The sequence below is a fragment of the Oenanthe melanoleuca genome, chromosome 9, assembly GCF_029582105.1.
Source record: "Oenanthe melanoleuca isolate GR-GAL-2019-014 chromosome 9, OMel1.0, whole genome shotgun sequence".
Taxonomy (NCBI): Eukaryota; Metazoa; Chordata; class Aves; order Passeriformes; family Muscicapidae; genus Oenanthe; species Oenanthe melanoleuca.
The window spans coordinates 10,761,576-10,783,994 of NC_079343.1; the positions used below are offsets into that span (position 1 = coordinate 10,761,576).

Genomic DNA, 22,419 nt, shown 5'->3' on the forward strand with positions numbered 1-22,419 from the left:
CGGGGAGATTGTAATAAAAATATCAAATCAAAAGGGATCTGGCCTCTTGTGAACTGTTTGTAAAAGTCAAAGCTTAGCTGCAGGTACAGAGTGCTGGATGATGGCCTGCTGTTACACTGCTGGTACACTGGTATATCTACAGGCTTCACACAGTTAGAGATTTGTAAATGTGTTGGGGAAAACCTTTGGATGTGTAAATAGCCTCACTGGCTGCATTTCCAGAAGTAGGATCTAAAAGGTCCAAAAAATATATTTTCTCTTTTTTTCCTGACGAGAGACACTGTTATAAGATTATGTAAATTGTTGGAAATGTGAGAATTAAGTGGGGAATTCGCTTTGCTAATATGAACTCTGAAGTGATCTGGAACACTGAAAATATGAAGAATGCGTGCATAGTGTAAAGACTTTCTTAGAATGAGTATTAAATAGATGCATTGATAATGAAAAAAGAATACACCTTTTATCTGTTTATAATGCATTATAAAGAATCTGTTTTAGAAATATGCAGAGTTTATTTTTTTGTATTTTTTTCTGCCTGTAACATAAGGTGTTTCAGGATAGGATTCAGCAGAGATTTTGGTTGCTAAATATTATAAACCAATTTATTTTTTTCTTAAATGCTGTGTATTCATACCTGGCACAGACCAGATGAGGCTTTCTAGAGATAAACATAGGTACTAAAATCAATTGGAGACAGGGAGAGTCCTAACTATGCAGTGGGAAGATGATCACTTCAGATCCAATTAATTTCTTCATTACTTTTATCTTGTAGCTGTTTATAAATGGAGGAGTGATAAATGTCAGTGTTCTGGGTCAAGTGGGACTAAAGATGCTTTGCCACAGGAATATTTTATCTGCAGAATCAATTGTATATTTCATTTAATAGCTAAAAACCCTCAGGGTAGAAAATCACTTAGCATTTCAGGTACTTTTCAATAATTAATTTTCATTTCAGCTTTTATAAAATTCTCATCAGTGATTATAGAAAGCTTAAGCCAAGTAGCAAGAGAGCTAAAGGAGCACACCCATTAGGGTTTATTTTGTAACTGCTCTATTATGCAATACCTTTTACAGTGTCTGTTCTCTAAATACAATTGTCATACCTCTTGTTCTTTGCTTTGTGTCCTGGGCTCTAAAACAGCTGTTCTTACCCAATAGTCTCTTAAGAGCAATTAAGAATCTGTATCCTTTACTGAATTGCCTGGCTTTTTTGCCCTGTAGAAAAAAAGTATACTTTGATCCTGCTTCATCTTAATTTCCTCCTGCCTTGATGCTTTTGTTTATAGCTTAGCCTTTCCACAAAGAAAAGCAGGAAGGGGGTGGCATCTGGTAACAAATATTTTGTAAAAGATGCAAAGTATTATTGGAGACTTAGAATTGGGCTGCTTATGAATTTAATTATTCTTTAGGTCACGTTACAGTGACAAGGCACAGTCTCCATGTGCCATTACTATGTGACTTGTGTTTCTGCAGCCTTTTGGGTGAAGTGCTGAATGGGTAATGTAAATAACTGATCTGGGATTCAGGAAGTAGCATTCAGATGAATCATTGTGAAATAAAGTGCTGTCCTGAGGTGGTGTGGTCCTGTGTCCCCGATGGTTTCTGTGGTTGTAGAGGAAGAGGAGCCCATTATCCTCTGAGACCCCTCGGTGTGCGAGCATCCGGCTCTTCACTTTGGGAGAGTGCAGGGACACGAGTGGGTAACAGGCTCCTCTCCTGCCCTGCCTTAGGGGAACCAGAGGAAAATGGTCATGCTTCAGGGTTAGGCTTGCCCAAAGCAGAGAAACTGAGTGTAGCCCGGTTCTAGCCTGGCTGAGAGCCCCCATGCAGCCTGGAACAGAGTGGGGTGACCTGGGAAGGGAATGTCTGTGGTGTGTCTCAATCTGTGCTGGACACTGCTGTTCTGATGAGCTGTGGTGCAGCCTACCCTGCACTCCTGCACATCCCAATGCTTAGGGCAAGGCCTTCAGGGACACAGCTGCAGGTGCATCTGCTCTGAGCCAGCCCTGGCCCTGGCAGTCTCCACAAGGCTTGGTCAGGCTCAGTGCTGGCCTGTGGGCCCTGTGCTGCTGCAGAAAGCTACCTGGTGCATCGAGCTTCCTTGCAACAGGAGGCTTCTTCTGTAACTTCCTAGTGTTACAGGACTGTTTGTATCTGAAATGCCTTTTTTAAACTTTGACTTCCCCGCACAGCAGCTGGATGTATTTTTTGTAATACTGTTTGAGGAAGAGTTGGTTTCTGAATGCCAGTGTCAGGTTATTATTCAGACACTGTACATGCATGTGGTCTCCCCCCAGCTTCCACTTAGGAACAAGGGTAACAAATCCATATTTCCCATGGTGTATATTTAGAACCACAACTATTGCTGATATGAGTTCATCTGTCCTGGTGACATGAGAGCAAAGAAGAGCAAAGAGTTCATGGAACACCTTAAAAACCAGAATCTTGGGATGAGAAAAGCCAGATCAGCTACAAATGGTAAATCTGTTCTGACTCTAATCACTTGAGGCAGCTTGCTTGAGGGGTTTTCATCCACAGACATTGACAGTGCTTCATTGGAATTAATGCTTTGAATAAATAAAAATGTGAAGCATTGCTGTATTGCTGCATATGGACTAAGGTCTGAACTTGGTGGGTTTTGGATAGGTAGCTTGCTGCACCTTGTACAGCTGTGTGAGGGGTTTGGGGTGGGAGGGTTCTCAGCTATTCTCGGTCTACCCTGAATACTTAAGGTGAATATTCTAGAGGAGAAGACAGCAACAATGGCAAAACCTAGATGAGAATTTTAGTTGTCTTTTCTTAAAGTCAAGCACTGTTCAGTATCAATCTACTCAGTATAATGAGATTTATCAAAATACAAACCTGATATTGTAATTCTGAAAATTTCATCAGTTTTCTGAATAAGGCTGCTGAGGTAATTTTATTAAAACAGCTCATAGTAGTATTTTAAAATTTCTCAGTTCTGCCTGTGCTGTTGCAAGACTTCCAGTGCTTTGGTGGTTCTTGCTGCTGCTGGAGCTGCTGCTCCTCAATTTCTAAGCCACTCTTGTAAAGATAACAACTAAAATGCTAATTTAATTTTGTCCAAATCTCCCCTGTAGGATACAGAAATCTTAAACAATTGCATACTGTTTATTCCTCCACCTGCTTCTGTCTGTACACTGTTGGCTTTCATAGGTGAACCTGTCCTGTTTGCCTGATGTCTGATCTTGTGCTAGGATGTTTTACAGTGTAACTCTGTCATAAGCTGGAAAGTTTTCTGTTTGTGGTTATTTAAAGGGGAAATGATAGTTTCACATGGACTTTTTTGTCTTACTTGCTTTTGGGTTTGTATTTTATACAGAAAATTTTCCAATTGACATGGCAACAATAAAATTGTCAGTTTGCTGATATACAAAAATGGTTTTATTTTTTAACCTGGAAGAGAGGAATGTTTGTGCTTGTTATGCATGAACAGTTCCTTGGCCTCACCAGCTCTTCTGCTGCTCCATGCTGTTCTGCCTGTGTTGTCCAACCCTAATGGCTGCTGTTCCTCTGTCAACAGCGACCTCTGTGCTCCTCTAACTCATTAATGATCCGTGGGCTGCTCACTCTGTACTGTCTGTATAAATCTCTCTTGAGCAAAGGAAACTCCCCCTTGGGACTGCTGCTGGACAGGGAGATGATGAGCAGCTCGTTAGCAGGGGCAGCAGTTTGCAGGAGGGCAGGGAGTGGGTGGTGCTGTAGGGGGACCTCGAGTGGCTGGGCCAGTGTCACACCTCGGTGCTACTTTGGGGGCAGGTCCTGTTCCACCCTTCCCTGTGCATCTTGTTCTTCTGTCCTTTCTGCTGCCTTGTTTGACAGCTTTCCTTGTGGAAAGGGTGAGTGGGCACAGGGTGGGCAGCCTATGGGATGAGGTGCAGGGCAGGAAGGACGTGCAGAACTGGGGCCATCCCCTAGCAGCCATGAGCTGATACAGGCTGGGCCTCTCTCCTTCTCTCCTTTGCTCCAGGAGCACTTGAACACAGCACTCAAACTGAGAGGAGCAAATGTCTCCAAGATAATTTAGTTTCTGCAAGATCTGTAAAAGATGAAAAAGAAGAAAGAGACCTCAGATGCCCCCATAAGATGGGAAAGGCTGGAATATGAACTCTTGATGCTAGAGCCCAGAGTATTCCTTTGGGATAGATTACAAACCCCAGTTACTGAGAATCCACTTAGAGCTCAGAGTTCCTAAGCATGGGATGTTTTGGTATCCCTGGACCTTGCTCTGTTTATATTCTTGTGTGGACTGAGGAACTTGCTGTAGCTGTTTGCCTTAAATACAGACCATCAGTTTGACTCTTCAAGACCTTGTTAAGAGGCTGCCTGCAAGCAGTGTGGAATGTGTTTCCTCAATTTTTCTTGGCCTCCTGAGGCTGGACCTAGGTCTGAGATTAGAGCTGGCATATGATAACTATGCCTGTAGAGAGATGTGCAAGGAGAAAGGGTAAGCATAAGGTCTGTATAAAGCTCTCAGAAATCCTTCACATAAAGATTTTACCTGGCAGAATGTCTTAATTCTGTATGACAAACTGTTCTTGTTTTAAAATTTAGCTGGCGTGGGAAGAGGAGGGTGGAATTGATGCATACAATTTGTGGAAGATGGAGCAGCCTGTGCCCAGGATTGAACTTCCAGGATCATTACCAAGTGATCAGAATCATCACCAAAGCCATCACCAGGAGTAGAAGCCAGTTTTTATCTTTTTTGAGTCGTGCTAAAGAGGTACAGCTCTGGTGTTTCAGGAATGATTTGGCCAAATGTTTTCACCGGCTAGATCCTGCTAGAGCAAACACTGACCATGTTGCAAATAGAAACTCAGGAGGGTAGAGATGAATCTTCTGAACTTATGGTAGAGAGGTTTGCACTGCAGCTGATACTGGGCATTTTCACAAAATCTGCATCTCTTGGATTGCTGATGATTTTTTTTTTTTTATTATTTTTCCTGGCATTTCAGTTTATCTTTGTGCTATGAGAAAAGAACAGTCTGCTGATTAACTCAATGGAGAATTTTGCCTTGGGCAAATTCTGGAAAAGAATTGGCTATAAACTTTTAGGCATGAGACTGGGATTGAATTTTGACCATTATGTGAACTAAGGGGCTGGAGATTCTCATCCTCTGTTTTTGCACAGGGTAATTACTGTACTGAATAAATTAGAAAAGAAAAAAAAAAAAAAAAAGAAAAACAGGAGAGAGAAAGAAAGAAGATAAGTTTGTCATAAAGCCTGATTTCACCAAGTGAAAACTCATTTTTCATGCCAGCCTGCAGGAAGTCTTCACTGTTGTGTGGGGTAGAAATATGAAAATGCTACAGATAGAGAGTCCCTTTTTCTCAAATCCTTGGGATTTTCAAGAGTAATTACTGAATGATTTATGTTACTCTTGAGTTTTGAAGAAATGCAATGGATTAATTTCAAGAACCTTCCTAGCCAGTAATTTATAATACATTCAGAGAACTGAATTCTCACTCTTTTGCCCAAAGCTCTGTGTTTGAATTTTCAGATAAGGATTGGCAGCTCTCTTCCCTGAGATTTAAACTTGTCCAATCCATGTCAAATGAGGAGTAGCTATTTTGCTCTATCCCCAGAGAGCTTAGACCCAGGGGAACGTTGTTGTGTGGCTCCTGCCTGCTGCCCTCAGGGAGAGGAGAGGCAGTGAAGCCCTGGGACTGTGCAGCAGGAGGTGTGGGAAGACCCTGCTTGGCACCAGTGCAGGCAGAGCCCCTGGGACAGGGATGTTACCCAGCCCCTGGGACAGGGATGCTATCCAGGAAAGGGCTGCCCTGAGCAGCTGAAGGGCTCCTGGGCACCCCAAGCCCGAGGATGGAGGGCGCTAGCACAGTCATTAACCAGGATCATGGATTTAGCTGGAGGGAGTTTAGAGATGCCCGAATGTGTGGGGCTGAGGTAGCTCTTAGGTGTGACCTGCTGAAGGTTTGGGAAGCCTTTGAAGTGAAACAGTGCATTGCCCATTGTTTTAAAGGTACGTGGTTATAAAAGTAGAATCCCTTAATTTCCTTTAGAACTTCAACCAGTTACACAACAGCTGAAAAAAGATTTCTAATTTTAATAAAAGTCAAATAGAGACTAATATACACTGCAGTGTCCCCAGGACATTTGCAAAGTTCTGGAATTCCTTCAGCTGCACAAACAAAAATTTATAAATATTTATTGAAGTTAAGATTATTGAAAATGTCACCTGTGCAACTGAAAGTGAACATGAAAGAGAAACTGGGGTGGAAGGGAACAGCATGTTACAGACAGGTTGTTCACTTGGCTTTGTATTTCTGGTTCGTGAGTGGCTGCTTTAATTTTGGTCCCTGCCAGCTGCTTCTGCACACACAGTTCAGAAGGAACATCCAAGAGAAAACGGATACTTTAGGAGGCAGATCATAGCACCTATCACTTAATGGAATGGCTGCTGAAGGAGTCAGCATTACCAGAAAAAAGTTTTTTAAGGGAAAGCAGCTGCCACTGCTGCATGACATGTTGAATATGCCGAATTCTGACTGGGGCAGTATCACTTTGAGGGAGGAAGAAATTCAGCTAGTCAGGATTTGGCTTGCTTAAATATTACATGTATAATTCATATCCATAGTTACTGAATATAAAATACTAAACTGTGATATAAACCATTTAAGAATTGAATGAAAAAAAATATTTTCCCCCTATATTTTAAATCAAGGCATTTTAATTGCAGGTACTTATCCCTCACTTTACACATTGCTGGCTGCAGAGTTTGAGGTAAATACAGCCACCCTACTTCTGTCTGAGTTTTGTAATGCATAACAATCTGCACTGGAAAAGGAGCATTCTCTTCTGCTCCTCAAATGAAACTACATGTAATTGTCCAAAAGTAAAGCTGGCCTAGAAAGAAGTGTTGGGGCTTTGAATTTTACTTTCTTGATGATGGATTTTGCTTTTTGAAGAAAGGAAACTTTTTATTCTTTAATATGGGTGATCTAGTGTACTGAAATGAGTGAGCCTAAAATAAATTGACATTAAGTAAAATAGAGGGTGGAAAATGTACACTGAAGTACCTAATATATTTGTGAAGAGCTGTTTTTGTTCAGCTGCAGAATGTTCCTCTTTCACACACTTTCTGTGACTCTTACCATTTTTTATACTTTTGTGTTTCTTTTTCATGTATGTTTCTAATGCTTTGCAACAGACGTATAAAATATTTTAAAAAAACCAACCAATCAAAGCTCCAAACTTGTGAATTGAAAGTTGCCTGTATAAATCTCTTCCAGATAAACTTATTCAATATTCGTTGATATTGAGTTATTCAAAGTGCTAACCAGGCCTGAAACTTCTGGGAAGATCAGCTAAAGCAGCTGCACTGAACGTGCCTGATTGCAGTTGTGTTGTGCATGGCTATTGGACCCACCTGCACAGCATAAATACCTACATGGCTCCAGTTTTGAGAAGCAAGATTGTGTTTAGCAGCACGTAGGTCAAATTAAAGAGCTGCTGGGCCTTGTGTTTTCCTCGATGAGTTGGAGCAGTTTGATGAAGGCAGCGTTGCTGTCAGTGCTTCTGCACGGGCTGATTCAGAGAGATGTAACCACAGTGTAACAGCAGGGAAGGTGCAGAACCCAATTACAGCTTTGCATGTTTGGGTTTACTGATTGGTTTTACCATTTCAAATGTTATACCTGCAGTTCATGTTTGCTTATCTTTATTTGTTACTTGCTAAATTTTAAATGCTGTAAGAACTGGAGGTGGCATTGTAGGTTTTTTCAGAAAATTTCATATCTCTCTTCAACCAAGTGAAATGGAAAGAGGGGATTAATTTGAACTTCATGGTATTGTAATGATTTTTCACTGCTTTGAATTGGTTTTGCTCCCTGTAGCCTCTGTCCTTTATTGCATTAATGCTGCAGAACAATAGTGGTGGGAGATATTGCTTTATGAACTCCAGTGTCTCAGCACTGCTGTTGTCATTCATCATCTAATATAGGCTAATTGATGCTACTACAGACCATTCCAGAATGAAAAAGGAACATTTCTGCTTTAGCTAGGTGATGGTCACTTCATCTATAGTGAACATGGAAAGCCAAATAAATATTTGATGTGAACCTTTATGAAAATATATAAAAAAGCAGAAGTCTTATTTTATGTGAAGAGCTCATGGATTAGAACTAAAGAATAAAGTAACTGCAAGAATTTTATGCTACAAGATGCTCCCGAGGTTTATTATTTTTCATCATATACTGTGTTTCAAGTGTTACAAGTCAATTGTTTTAAACTCATCAGATTTAAATCAGATTTAAACATTTCTTTTGCCAGCTAGATACAAATAATTTGTACACAATGTGGCTTTAAAGACGGAAGTCTGGAGCACTGTAGGGTAAAAAAAGGCTTCCCCTTCCCCCTCACTTTTGATGAAATGATGACCTTTTCTTGAATATGTAATGGTTATTTAAAGTCTGCTATTAGCAAATTACTTCTGTATGAAAAGTCACAGTGACGGTTAAACCCTGGCAGCCTGTGGGACGGTTCTGAGCGGTTGTGTGTGGGTTGATGGCCGTGTCGCAGCCGGGACAGCGGCCGAGGGTGGCACTGATGTCGCACACCGGGGAGCTCGCTGCTCCCATCCCGCCGCCACCCTGCCCTGACGGGGTTCGCAGGAGCAAGCAGGGAGAGAGGATCCCTCCGGCTACAGATCTTACCCTTCACTTTGAGGCTGGAACGGGCTTAGAGGTTTTTCCAGAAAGGGAGCTTGGCTGTTAATATCCCTGCAAAAACTGTGGGAGGAGTATTGAAATATTTTGATAAGGGGTATGAAGATTGCTTACACATTTAGCTCTTTCACCCTCTTGTTCTGTTTTCTTGCCTTTATCGAGTAGTGTCCTACCAGGCAAGACACACATCGGGTGAATTTGTGCTTTATCTGCTTTCTGAGTGTAAAAGCTTTTGCTGTGGTGTCAGATCCGTGCTGTTAATAAATGTTCCATCAAAATCTCACCAGTGTCATCGGTTGTGGAGGGATTGGTGTGAGCCAGGGGCAGCCGCCCAGCAGCTCCGGGCTCCCGGCTGCCCGGGGAGCCCGTGTGTGTCTGTGCTCGGTGGGAAAGGCTGCACCGGTGCGAGTGCTGCTGGGCAGAGAGAGCAATGGACGGGAGAGAGCAGCCAAATGCTTCTGTAACTCGTGAGCAGCCCCGGAGCGCTGCGAGCCCGGTCGGGGGCGGAGGAAACCGCTGAGAAAATTCCAAAAGAGCCATTGCCGGGAGCCCATCGGAAGCCTGTGTCCCACAGACGCGCTGACCCCGCGGGACCCGCCACTCCGTGCCCTTTTCGGGCGCATTTTGGGGATGTGGTCGTCTTTAATCGGTGCTGCCTGGAGCTGCACCACTGCTAACGCTGCCCTTCGCAACAGCGCTGTGTCTCCGGGACACAGGAGAAGGCCCTGCCCGTTTTGATTCGCCCCTGGGGGAGGGAATTTCGGGGCCCATCGCCGGCCAGTTGCGGGCAGGGTGCTGGGTGCTGGGTACTGGGGGCGGCAGCAGCGGGGCCGGGGCGGCTCCGGCCGCTCCACGACCGAAGGAGCCGCCGGTGACTGAACACAGGTTATAAAACACTGTGAAGAACTGCGGGCGGATGGGTTTGTCTGGAGCTCTGCCAGGAAGATCCAGTGTGAGGGTTTTTTTAAATGTTGAGGAGAACGTTTGAGAACTCCGAGTGTCTGCACAGACCGAATAAGGGCGGGGGGGGGTGCTGGGCCCGGAATGCTCTCAGGCCTTTCAGGGCTCTCCCTCTCTGACGTTTCTGCCGTTGCCGGCGCAGCTCGGCTGTGCGAGCGGTACCGGTGCGGAGCCCCCGCCGGGCAGGGCTGGCGGAAGCGCCCGGCAGAGAGCGGCTCCTCCAGCGCCCGCCGGTGCGGGGCCCGGCGCCGATCGGTGCGGGCGGAGCGCTGCAGCCGGGGCCGGGCGGGCGGCCGCCAATGGCGATCGCGGGGCGGGCGCCAACAGTCGGGGCCGCCCCTCGGTGGCGGCGGCCGCCCCGGAGCTCTCCGGCCGCGGCGGGGCGGGGCGGGAGCGATGCGCTCCGGCGGGGCGGCGCGGCCCCCGCCCGCGCTGTGGGGCGGAGCGGAGCAGCGCGGTTCCGCCTCGCCCGGCGGCCGTGAGCCGTGAGCTGCCTGCGCTGCGGCGGCGGCGGCCGCTCGGCGATGGCGGCGCGGAGAAGCGCGGGGCGGGCGGGCGGCCGTGCCGCCGCTAAGTAGGGCAGGGGCGGGGGCGGCGGCGGCGGGGCCGTCGCGGCGGCTGCGCTATGCGGGCCGGGCGCGGGGGGCCGGCCGGGAGACGGCGCCGGGGGCGGCGCGCCCTGCTGCCCGCCGCGGGCCCCGGGGCGCCGGGGCGCTGAGCAACAGTTGGCCCCGCCGCCGCCCAGCATGAAAGTGTGCCGGCGGAAGGCGCTGGCGCTGTGCCTGGGCTACGCGCTGCTGCTGCTGCTCGCCGCGCTCAACCTGCTGGAGTACAAGTGGCGGCGGGAGCCGCGGCGCTGCGGGGAGCCCCCGGCCGCCCCCCGCCACCAGCCCCCGCCGCCGCCGCCCGGGAGCCGCGGCCCGGCGGGCGCCCGGCGGCAGCTGGTCTATGTCTTCACCACCTGGCGCTCGGGCTCGTCCTTCTTCGGGGAGCTCTTCAACCAGAACCCCGAGGTGTTTTTCCTCTACGAGCCGGTGTGGCACGTCTGGCAGAAGCTGTACCCCGGTGACGCCGTCTCGCTGCAAGGGGCGGCCCGCGACATGCTGAGCTCCCTGTACCGATGCGACCTCTCCGTCTTCCAGCTCTACAGCACGGCGGGCTCCGGCAAGAACCTCACCACGCTCGGCATCTTCGGGGCGGCCACCAACAAGGTCATCTGCTCCTCGCCTCTCTGCCCGGCCTATCGCAAGGAGGTGGTGGGCATGGTGGACGACCGGGTGTGCAAAAAGTGTCCCCCGCAGCGCCTCAGCCGCTTCCAGGAGGAATGCCACAAGTACCGCACGCTGGTCATCAAGGGCGTACGTGTCTTCGACCTGGCCGTTCTCGCCCCGCTCATGCGGGACCCGACCCTGGACCTCAAAGTCATCCACCTGGTGCGGGACCCCCGCGCCGTGGCCAGCTCCCGCATCAAGTCCCGGCACGGGCTCATCCGGGAGAGCCTGCAGGTGGTGAGGAGCCGGGACCCCCACATCCACCGCATGCCCTTCCTTGATGCTGGCCACAAGCTGGGCGGGAAGAAGGAGGGGGGGGGCGGCTCGGACTACCATGCGCTGGGTGCCATGGAGGTTATCTGCAGCAGCATGGCCAAGACCCTGCAGACTGCCCTGCACCCCCCGGACTGGCTCCAGGGCAATTACATGGCCGTGCGCTACGAGGACCTGGTGGTGGAGCCCATCAAGACCCTGCGGCAGGTGTACGGCTTCGTGAACCTGGCGGTCAGCCCGGACATGGAGAAGTTCGCCCTCAACATGACCAGCGGCCCCGGCTACTCGTCCAAGCCGTTCGTGGTGTCGGCGCGGAACGCCAGCCAGGCGCTGAGCGCCTGGAGGACTGCGCTCAGCTACCAGCAGATCAAGCAGGTGGAGGAGTACTGCCAGCAGCCCATGGCCCTGCTGGGCTACGAGCGGGTGGGCAGCCCCGAGGAGGTGAAGGACCTCAGCAGAACGTTGCTCAGGAAGCCGCGGCTGTGACGGGGCGGCGGCGCCCGGGGCTGGCGGGGCTGCGGGAGCCGCTCCGGCCGCCGGGAGGGAGGGAGGGAGGGAGCCGGGAAAAGCAACCTGGGCTGATTTCCTCCACAGACTGCTGAAGGGTAACATCGAGTAATGTGATGATTTCGTTCCTCCTGTTTTCTTTTAAATTTTTTTTTAAATTTTATTACCCGCCCCTTGAATTGGGTTAGACGCGATTTAAAAACTCAAACCATCAAATGGAACTAAGAATGTGTAAAGCCCCTTCCTCCTTCTATAAAACGCCAGGCAGTTATTCTGTACCAAAATCGTGTTCATGAAGTTCTTGTGGGTTTGAAGATGGTTAACAAAAACTCTTGCACAATCTCTATAACACATCTTTATCTCCCTTGGTGCGGAGGGGATGCCCTTGGAAAACATAGTGCTGAAAATCAGACTTTTGTATGAAAGCAAATGTTCGGACGTGATAGTAATAAAAGAAAATAATAAATGATATTCATTTTTATAATTACCTCAATTGTTTGGGAAACAGTGTTGCTTATGTACAGCTGGAGGGGATGCTTGCTTAAAAATAACAACGTGGACTTCTTAAAGGGTGTGGGTGGAGGGCTGGAGTGCAACATTTGACGTGTTCAAAGATCAGGAGCTGCTCTTGCAGAAACAGATGCAGATCTCGCAAGTGTAGTGCAGGTTTAATGGCTGTGTCAAAGCAGGTTTCTATTTAACTATTGTCTTTTCCGTTGTATTTAAAAAGTCTTTCAAGTGCCACTGTATTAGTGTCCTAAGAGTTTTAAAACGTTTGCCATCGCAGCAGTATTTATTTTTGTCTTGACATGTATGTCCAGGAGTCACTGTCAAATAGAAGTGGATCTACAGCGTGACCAGAAATGCAGGATTTAAAAAGACATTTATCATACTGGAAACATTAGCATGTGTGAAAACAAAAATAAAATTATATATATTATATATATTCTATAGAGCTAACAAAACATAAGATTTGTAAGATATTTCTTGACATTGATTGGTAACAGGCATAACAGGGAAGCATAGAAAAATGCATAAAGTGATTTATTTTTTCCCGTTGTCTGTGTCCGAGGGTATATTTATGTAGGAAGAGGGAGGAAAGGTACAGCTGTGTGTTCATGGCTGTAATGGAGCTTTTATGGAGCCAGCCCAGCGTTTGATTTCAGAGCACTGGTTGGAGACTCATTGCCTGTGAATTGTCATTGCTCTGTGATGGAGCCAGATGGTGGTCTGGCTCTTTCTGGGAGCTCTGCCTAGAGTCTGTCCCATCGTTAAAACTTGATGATTAGAAAAAAAAAGAAAGAAAGAAAAAAAAAAAAAAAAGAGATTTTACTACTTCTGCTTTTGTAATTTCTTGGAAAAAGTCCTGATTTATTAAAGGTTAAGTGGTGTTTTGCATATGAGAAGTGCAGACACCCTAAGTAGTTTTTAATCTTGGTGTTCTCTGCTGCTCTTTGAAGGCTCATTTTGGAACTTGAGTTTTTAAAACAAACATAGTTTTGCCAAACTGTTCTCTTAGGAGACTACAGACTTTTTTACAGGAAGTACATTTTTTGCCTATTTGGGTGTTGTGCCTTCAGAAAATGTGAAGAGTATGAGTAGGAAAAAGGAGATTGATTTGTGAAAATAAATTAATATAAACAGGATGCTGATAAGTGTGTGTGTATGTGTGGGTGTATGTGTGAAAATTTTAGTGATGTGTAATATGTCTATTTCTTGTAACTCAAGTTAAACAGCTGATAACTGGCTACTAAGATTTTTGAGTTCTTGATGAAATTTTGGCATTAGATGTTGAATTTATTCTGAAAAGGAAAAACATTTAATAAACTAGTTAAAAGATTATTGCATAAGGTTGCCTATACACTTGCTGAATGACTGCATTACATGTTGGTTCCCTCAGCTCATTTTCACCATCAGTGAAATAACATAACATCTAGCAATGGGAGATCTTTTAATTGGCCTGCTAGGATGTATTCTCAGATTCCAGACAGCAGCGCTAGAAATGGGAGGGATAGTTAATTTGGTATTTAAAACACAGATTAAGGTACTTGTGTTGTTGTGGAACGACGTGTTTTGTGTTACCACTGTGCGTGTTCAGTGCAGTGCTGAAAGGATTTTGGATGTTTGGCTTTGGGCTGTACCCAGTGGGGTTTTTAATTTTCTTTGGTTGTTGTGTCCGGGGGCAGCGCTTGAAAATCTGACCTGCTTGTAGAGCACGGTGCTTGCTTTTTTCTCCATGCCTGCTTTCTGAAGCTGCCTGCTCTGCCCTGTCTGTGCTCCTGCTGTGGGCAGGGTGGGAGGCTGGAGCTGGGAAACCCTCTGGAGCTGCCATGGAACACCAGCCCAGCTCTGGGACACTGCCACCACCCCCGCTGCAGCAGCGTGGAACTTGGCTGAGGTCTCAAGGGGGCTTTTCATGGCAGCATCTTACAGAAAAAGCTCTTTTGATTGTGGGAGCTGAAGCACAGTCATTTCTGCATGCAGAATTCCTTGGTCTTTTTTTGGGGAAAGTTTTCAGGATGAGTGAAGTGAGCAGGAATTGATTGCCTCTGGGAGTGTGAAACAGGTGAGCACAATTGACTTAGCTTCCAAAAATGTCCTTTGGCTAATTATGTTAAAAAGCTCGTCCTGTCATTCTGAGAAAGCACTTGCTGCTCTTCTAATAGTGGTGCATTGCAAGCATCTGCTTCACTTTCTTGATACAAATGCTGCCAGTAGAGTTACAGCATCTGAATCTGGTCCATAATTTGAGCTCCACCTACTACATTGCAGCAAGGAATCACCCAGCACACTGTACAATTGTACCCTGGTGTGCTTTGGTGAACAGAAGAAATAATGCAGTGTTCATTTGGTGAAAATAAAGGACTGCATGTTTGTTCAGGTAAAGCTTCAGGAGAACTGAATGGGATCCTGCTTGTGCAAAATGCTGGTGGGCTAAGCCCTATGATTAATGCTGCTCTATTAAATATGTATGTGAACAACTGGCAATTAAAAGATGATTTTTAGCCCTTTTTTATATTCAGGAAATGGAATTAGAGGAACTTTAACAAGCCAAAGAGAGCTGAAAAAAAGTTTTAAATGTGGAAAAATACAGGAAAAAGGGTATCAGAAAGATGAAGGACATAGTTGCAAAAGCAGCTTTCCTTTTGTGAGGAGGGACAGCTAGATGTGGTCAGAATAAACTTGACTTTTACGCTTGAAAATGGTCCTGGGTTTGCTTTCTGTCTGATTTAATAATTACAGCGTTCTTCTTCAGCTGAAGCTAATGCAAGGATCAATAGCATAAACAAGGTGCAGGGTGCACTCAGTTGCACAGAAGGAGATGGTTCTGAAGACTTGGCACCTTGGTTTGGTGGAAGAGAAAGGCTAGTGGGCAGCTACATGTTGCTTTCTGCCATGAACAAAGCCAGAACATCAAACAGGTGTGGTAGATTACAATGATCATTCAGAGCATGTAAACAGGAAAACCCTCTGTCTTCCACTGAATCAACTAAACCACAAGATGTGTAATAGTGTGCAAGTTGCTGCTGCTAACCTCAGAGCTGACCATGAAAAGAGTGTTAGACCAAGTATCTCATTCTTTCTTAACAAAAGGAGGAAGTCCCTTATTTTTCCAATCACTTTGTATTTTGTCAGCCATTAAACTTCATGCCGTGATTGTGAAGAGGAATATAATTTAACTCCACAAACCTCGTATTTCCATTATGATTAGAACTTGGGTCTTTAGAGGTGAAATACTGATGGTTATGAGCAATCCTGAAACAAGTGTTTCTCATCCTGTGGCTCATGAGAAGAGTAATGACATTATTTCCCCCTTCTTTCTAATTGCTAGCAGAGTGTTGAAAGGGGTTTAACGTGAGCCCCACTGCACAGGTGGTCTGAGAGCTGGAGTTCAGCTCTGCTCCTGTGCATCCCATAAATGCAGGCATGGGTCCCTTTGGAGCAGTCAATGCCAGCTGTGCCCAGCTGTGTGGGGCTGCTTTACCTGAGCAGACTGAACATGGGGCAATGCTGCCTGTGTTTTGTTACTTCATCAGATGGATATAAAATGTTCTTATTCTACTGCCAGTTAAGGGTGTTGTATAAATATTACTCTGCTGCAATTATGTATATGAATAAGGTAAGCTGATTTAGTTTGGAGGCTTTGAGTGAGTGTGAGATTGCTTGCCATTGGTGTATCTGACTTCACTGTCAGTGCTTTCTGCTAGTTATCCTGGCAGTCAGCTCATAGGGTTTGCATTTTGTATCAGAGATCCTGATCTCTGCAAGATCTTACAAAAACGTGCATGTTTTATAATTAAAGAATACATAGAACAACATTTCAGCAATACTCACTATATTGCACACATTTAAAGTAAAAAATAAGGTTTATCTGGTTTATTTGGATTCCCTGGTAACAAATAAATTCTGTTAACATGTCTAAATAGCAGTTCTTCACTGTCATGACATCCATGATTCTTCATGTAAGTTATCATTTCTGCAAAGAAAATGCACAGAATTTTAAATATTTAATATTAACACAGAGTTTTTAATATTTGGAAGTTGGAAAATTTCCTTGTATTTACTTTAAGTTGCAGCTCAGGGCTCCCTGCATCATGAGATTATGAAAAGAACACAAGAATGGGTCTCCATTATTGGTAATGCAAAATTAGCGGGTCATTGCAAATTCAGTGAGAATCAGTGCAAAATGTAAGGTATCAAGTCTTCCCTTGATCAACAAAGAGCTGGAATTCATCACACAGATCAACACCATGAAAGGTATGAAAAAATAATAATATAATGGCCTTGAAATGGGAGAACTGGGATTAAAGAATCATCTGCTTCTGCAGTGAAACACAAAGCTTTAAAATGTGTGTAAAAGTACATGGCACATTTCTTCACAGAAGAGAATTCTGTATGTAAGAGACCCATTTACATTAACAGATATGGGTGAGCTCTCTGGTGTCCACTGCAGTTCAAGACAGGAATATGTTTGTTATAAACTGGGTGGTGAGAAGGGAATTGAGGTGGAGTGGTGGGTTACCATCTCTTTGTTCCTCTCAGAAAATCGGTGAGTAGCCAGCACAACCTGCAGGGCTTTTAGTATGAGGTACTGCAAACTTCTGTCTGGATATAATGTCATTATTCAGATGGGATTTGGATGGTAATAGGATTTTCATGCTGAAAAACAAGATGAAAATGTGGTTGCAGGAGCTCCCCAAACTAAATATTATTAGTGAAGCAGCCTGAGCAAGGAAGGATCTGCTGAGCCACCTCTGTCACAGCATCAGGTGAAGTGGAAGTTGCTCATAGGAGGGTGCTCTACAGATACAATATTAAGAAATCTGAAGATTCTAGTAAGCTTTAATTGTGATTTTCAAGAATATCTGCATGCTCCATTTTCATTGGAATTGGAATATTATGCAGGAGTCAGTGAGAGTTATATTGCAGGAAAGAGGCCATGAGGCCTCTGGAAATCATGGCCTCATAAATTTGTACTAGAGGGGGTCTGTGGGGGTTTCTGGTCCAAACCATTGCTCAAAGCAGGGTCAGCTTATGAGATCAAACAAGGTTTTATCTTCGTGGGTCTTGTAAACCTGCAAGGACAGAGACTGCACAATCTCCCTGGGCAACCTCAGTGCTGTGTGGTCCATATGGTGATCCATGATGCTTCAGCAAAACCAGCCCCAAGAATCACTAAATATGTTAAATAAATTAATTAAATGTTGTGTTTTGCCTGTGACTACTGATGTGGGTCATGTCCTTGCTTCCCTTTAACTGCAAGAGATGTTGGCTGCAGCTCAGCTGCTGCAGAGGGTCAGCAGCAAAGTGGCTAATGAGTGGTGACCTCAGTGGAAAAATGTGGATTCTCAATTAGAATGCTTCATCCAGCAATATCCCTTCTTCTACCCAGGAGGGATAAAGAGGAGAGCAAAGGCAAAAGAAATTCACTTAGAAGAAAGGAAAATAACACAAAGGGGGCTTATCAGAAGTTGCTCTTTCTCTGCTATAGGAAGAAAGAAATACTGTTAAGGAAAATAGAAAGAAACAAATGGTACCATGCAGCAAGGTCAGGAGAGGATGAATGAAGGCATTTGCATGTTAAAAGCAGTGAGGATAGAAACCTGAAGGACAGAAGATGAAATGTGGTGCTAAGTGCTGTAACCATTTGTGATTAATCATGATATGCAGAAAGAATTCCTCACTTCTAAATTCACAGTTTTAGATTCGCTGATTTTCCTCACAGTTTCAAGATGAATTTCAAACAGGAATAATTTTCATAATTATTTGGATAGTTTTGATGTTCCAATTTGTTTTGTGTATAGATAGAAACAGAGTTGCTAAACTTTTGTCTAAATATTCCTCTCTGCAGACCTCTATGCATAAATTCGCAGGGCCCCTAGTCTGCTAAATTCTTGGCACCTTCTTGTTTTCCATCTGCCAGATGGTTCCTTCTCCCACCAGTCAGGGTTATCAACAATTATCTGTTTCAAGCCATGTGCTTGTCTCATAACAGTTTATCATGGGAGACATAAAATGGAAAAGTGACATATTTAGTGTTTATGCAACTTTGAGAATCACTCTTGGCAGCTTTCATTACTTGCTTATTTGCCACTGGTGGTTCCTGTGTATGTTTGCTGTGCTGGTCTGGGATCAGCCCTTCAGATCTCAATTATCTGGTCAATTTAAAAAATCAGATACCTTGCACACTCAGTCAGCTGGTGTTTCTTTTCAGGTGTACTAACTTAGTGGGTCGAGTGGTGACCTGTTTTGTTCTTCAGAACACGCTTATATCTGCTTCACCTCTCTTTTCCCAAGTAACAAGTGATAGGAAGTGAGAAAATGGACTCCAGTGGCATCAATGAAGATTTAGATTGGATCTTTGGAAAAATTTCATCACTTTGAAAGGCTTGCCAAGCAATGGAACAGGCTGCTCAGGAGAGTGGCCCAGTCCCCAGCTCTGTGGGTGTTGAAAAAACGTGGATGTGGTGCTTAGGGACACGGCTCAGAGCTGTGTTAATGGTTGGACATGATATCACAAAGCTGTTTAGAACCCAAATGGCTCTCTGATGTGATAGCCACATCAGACCCTGCCACTGCATACAGGGCTGGGTGGAGGCACCGGAGCTCTCTCAGCTCACGAAGCAGAGACAGGTCTGAGTCCAGAGCAGAGTTTGTGGCTGAGCTTTGCTGACCTCGTGTGCTTGTCACCTGCTTCACTGGCTGGAGCTGCACCACAAACTGCCAGAGCTGTCGGTGGTGAAGGACGCCTGGTTGAAGGAAGCACAGTGCTAAGGAGCGTGGTGGGAAACAGCTCTTTGTGCTTCTCTGCTCCTCTGCAGGGACGAGCACGCAGCAGCCCGCGCTGACCGCAACACTTTGGGTTTGTAAGAGTTTCACATCTGGTCCCTAATTACTCGTTCTTTCATGGTGAACAGAGGTAAAAATACAGAGTATAAAAGTGAGCTGGTGTGGCTACTGCCCAGAGAACACCTGCTGCGTTGTTTTAACGCAGGAGCCCTCATCCCAGGACACAACTTACACACACACGAGCCCTTCTTGTATTCTGCTTTAAGCAGGATTTGCTGTCTGGTGCCACACCTGAAGGCACCGCTGCCTTTCGGGAGGTGCTGCCCGCAGGTGCTAATGAGTAATGTTAATGAGGCCGGCACAGACGGGGGACAGCTGGAAGCTGTTTTGGGGTGTGCTGCTCAGCCTTTCCCCTCACAGACAGGTGGCTGCTGCTCGGCAAACGAGACGGGAGCCGCGGTGCGCTGTGCTTTGCTCTTCTGCCTGTGCCCTCGGCCTCCGGGGCAGCTGGCTGGGCGAGCCCTCGGTCCGTGCAGGAGCTGCTCTGGGGTTTGGTGAGGCTTTGCCAGGAGCACCTTGGATGGGAAGGGCTGCGGCCGGCCCCGAGTGCCTGAGGTCCCCCAGGAGCCTGCGGGAAGGGCCCGGCCTGGAGCCCTTTCCAGCGCTGAGCCCTGCCGTGCCCGGCTGAAACCGCAGCAAAACCGGAATATTCTCCAGCTGCGAGAGGTGCTGGGGCTGTGTGCTCAGGCACATTTCAGTGTAAAGAGTTGGTGAAACACATGGACGAGCTCACCAGCTGGGACTAAGGATACCCTCGAGAGCGCTGGAGCAAGGAATAGCGCTCAGGAGAGGCGCAGGGGGCTGTGCACCGCGCGGGAGCTGATGGAGCTGATGGAGGTGATGGAGCTGATGGAGGTGATGGAGCTGATGGAGGTGATGGAGCTGATGGAGGTGATGGAGCTGATGGAGGTGATGGAGCTGATGGAGGTGAGCCATGGCGAGGCGGCTGTGGTGTGCTGTGAGGGTGGAGCTGCTCCGGAATTGTGCCGGGGCTGAGCCCCGTGTGCCGGGCTGTGCCGGGGATGAGCACCAGCATCGATTGTTGGTGCCAGCAGGGCTCTGGGAGGGCTGTATTGGGAATGGGAGGGGCTGAATCTTACAGAAAACTCGTCTGGGCGGGGGGTGTTATAAGTGAATCTGTAGTTTGTCTGGGCTGTTGGGTGGGGTTCAGGCTCTGGGGGGGCTCTGCTGCCCTGAGGGCGTTTGGCTGCTGTCTGTGCCATGGAGTGCTGGCACATCGCTGTGTGCTGCTGCTGTAACCCCATCTCCTGCTGGCCCTGGGCACACCTGCCCTGTCCACCTCCTCAGGGACATGCAGTGCTCAGAAAAATCTACTCGTAAGGAGAGGCTTCAGAGTTGATGGTTTCTTGCATCTGACAGAAAAGTTTTTTGCATTTCCTTGCCGTTTTTAAGTCTTGTTAACTTTCAATGTGGAGTTTTTTAGTGTATCTACTGGTCCTATCCCATGCCTGCAGTCACAGGTGAATTACAGAATGTGTCTGTTTCTTTTTGTTTTCTTTCTGAAATGGACATGGCTCTCCTGACCTCTCATCCCTCCTGTACAGCTGAGCTGTTGTCCTGCTCCTGTCTCATTCAGAACAGTGATCAGGCTACCTGTTGCTTAATTAGTCTTTTCATAATTAATAATTTGGGTAGGTGCTTTGCTCTGAGTGGTAGCCAGCATTTGTCTTTGTCATGTCTATCTGAATGAAGAATTATTTGGAAGTTTAACATTTCACAATTGCTGGCTTTGACTGCGGCACAGCCTGTAAACTATACTTAGATTCCTCAAGTCATATCAAGAAATCGATAGGCTTTTCCTCACTGCAGGCTTCAGGTCTTGGTACAGCAACTCATAATGGCCCCTCATTTTCACTTATCAGTCTCTGTGTAGGAGAAGCTGAGAAAATGCATATGTGTGGCCTTATAGCTGGAGTCCTGCTCACTGCTCTGAGCACCATGAATGTGTGTCCCTATATGCCATAACCCCTGGTTAAAACCATAGACATAAATTATTCTCACATGTAAGCCTTGGATATTTTTGCCTTGGGTACACAGGGATCATGTAGCAGCCTTTTGGATAGCTGCTGAGTTTATCCCTGTGGGAAGGTGAAATGGAAGAAGTAAAAAATCTAAACATAATTTTAGAGAAAGGGTAGCTGAATGTACAGGCAGATGATGAATCTAAAATGGTTTGTGTTTTTAAAAATCCCTCATAACTATTTAGTTAGTATTTCTGTTCTGTAATTAAGACAATTATTTCAAGTTCAAGCATTCCAGCAGTTCTTCTGTACTAGGTTACTGAAGCTAAATCAAGATGCCCACTCTTCTTATTTTTTCTCTGACTAGTGTGAAGGCTCACTCTGCAGGCTGCTGATGGGCATTCTGCTTCTGTGTTAAATGGGTGGCCTTGGAGGCAGAAGGAGGGTATCCCATGATATCCAGATGGTGAATAAACTTCCCGTACCCACACTGGCCATTAGAGAATGTACGAGCATCCTTTGGTACAAGGCTGTGCTGGGTGCTCTGGGGATGGATGAACAAGTGTGGCAGTGAGGAGATGATAACATGTTTGGCACAGTAGACCGTGTCATTGTCTAAAAAGTTTGTTTGACATATGGCTATTCTAACACAAATAGTAAATACCTCATTATACAAAGCTATTACTGTTTCTAACTTGGCTTTCTGGTGCTTCAGTGAAAGCAATGTCTCTCTGGCATTTACTGGATTTACTAGTGGCAAAAATGCAGCACACTGGCATCATTATGTATGTACAGAACTCTATTTTTTCAGGTCATTGGACACATCACAGATGCAGATCTATTCTCCTTCATTGTTCATGTACTTAGCATTAAAATCTGAGCACTTCTAGTGTCAGTGTGGCCTGGGAGAGGCAGATCAGTGAGTGACATTTCTTTCTAAGTGAAGCTTCTCTGCAGAGAGAGGTGGTGTGGATGGGTGGAACAGGTTTTGTTGCTCCTGGACAGTTCTAGGGGTTTCTGACAATGCCAGATTGGGGCAATTAGGACTTACAACAGCCATGAGCAGCCTACAGCACTGTGCCTGATAGGGAGCCTGTGTCCAAGAGCTCTTGGTTTCTCTGATCCCTGAGAATAAGCAAGATTTTTGAGCCAATGGCTGTGAGAAAAAAGCCATAAAAATACAGTGAATCACTTAAGAATGTGTTTTCAGGTTTTTAAAATAGTCCAGCAATGCTACTAATTGTGCATATATTTGCATTCCAACTCTCCAGGCTTGGCCTGTGTGATGAACACATTCAGGGGCAGGGTCAGTGGTCCAAGAGGTTGCTCAGTGGCTGGGGGACATGGTTAGACACAAAAGTAAATTTAGT

General features: G+C 46.0%; 1 protein-coding gene across 1 annotated transcript; it reads left to right on the forward strand.

The window, feature by feature from the left end:
• Positions 1 to 10,323: 10,323 nt before the first annotated feature.
• CHST2 (carbohydrate sulfotransferase 2) lies at positions 10,324 to 12,210 on the forward strand. The gene has a single exon (XM_056499147.1). It carries the CDS (start codon positions 10,413 to 10,415, stop codon positions 11,694 to 11,696), a length of 1,284 nt encoding a protein of 427 aa, XP_056355122.1. The 5' UTR covers positions 10,324 to 10,412; the 3' UTR covers positions 11,697 to 12,210.
• The last annotated feature ends 10,209 nt before the right edge of the window (positions 12,211 to 22,419 follow it).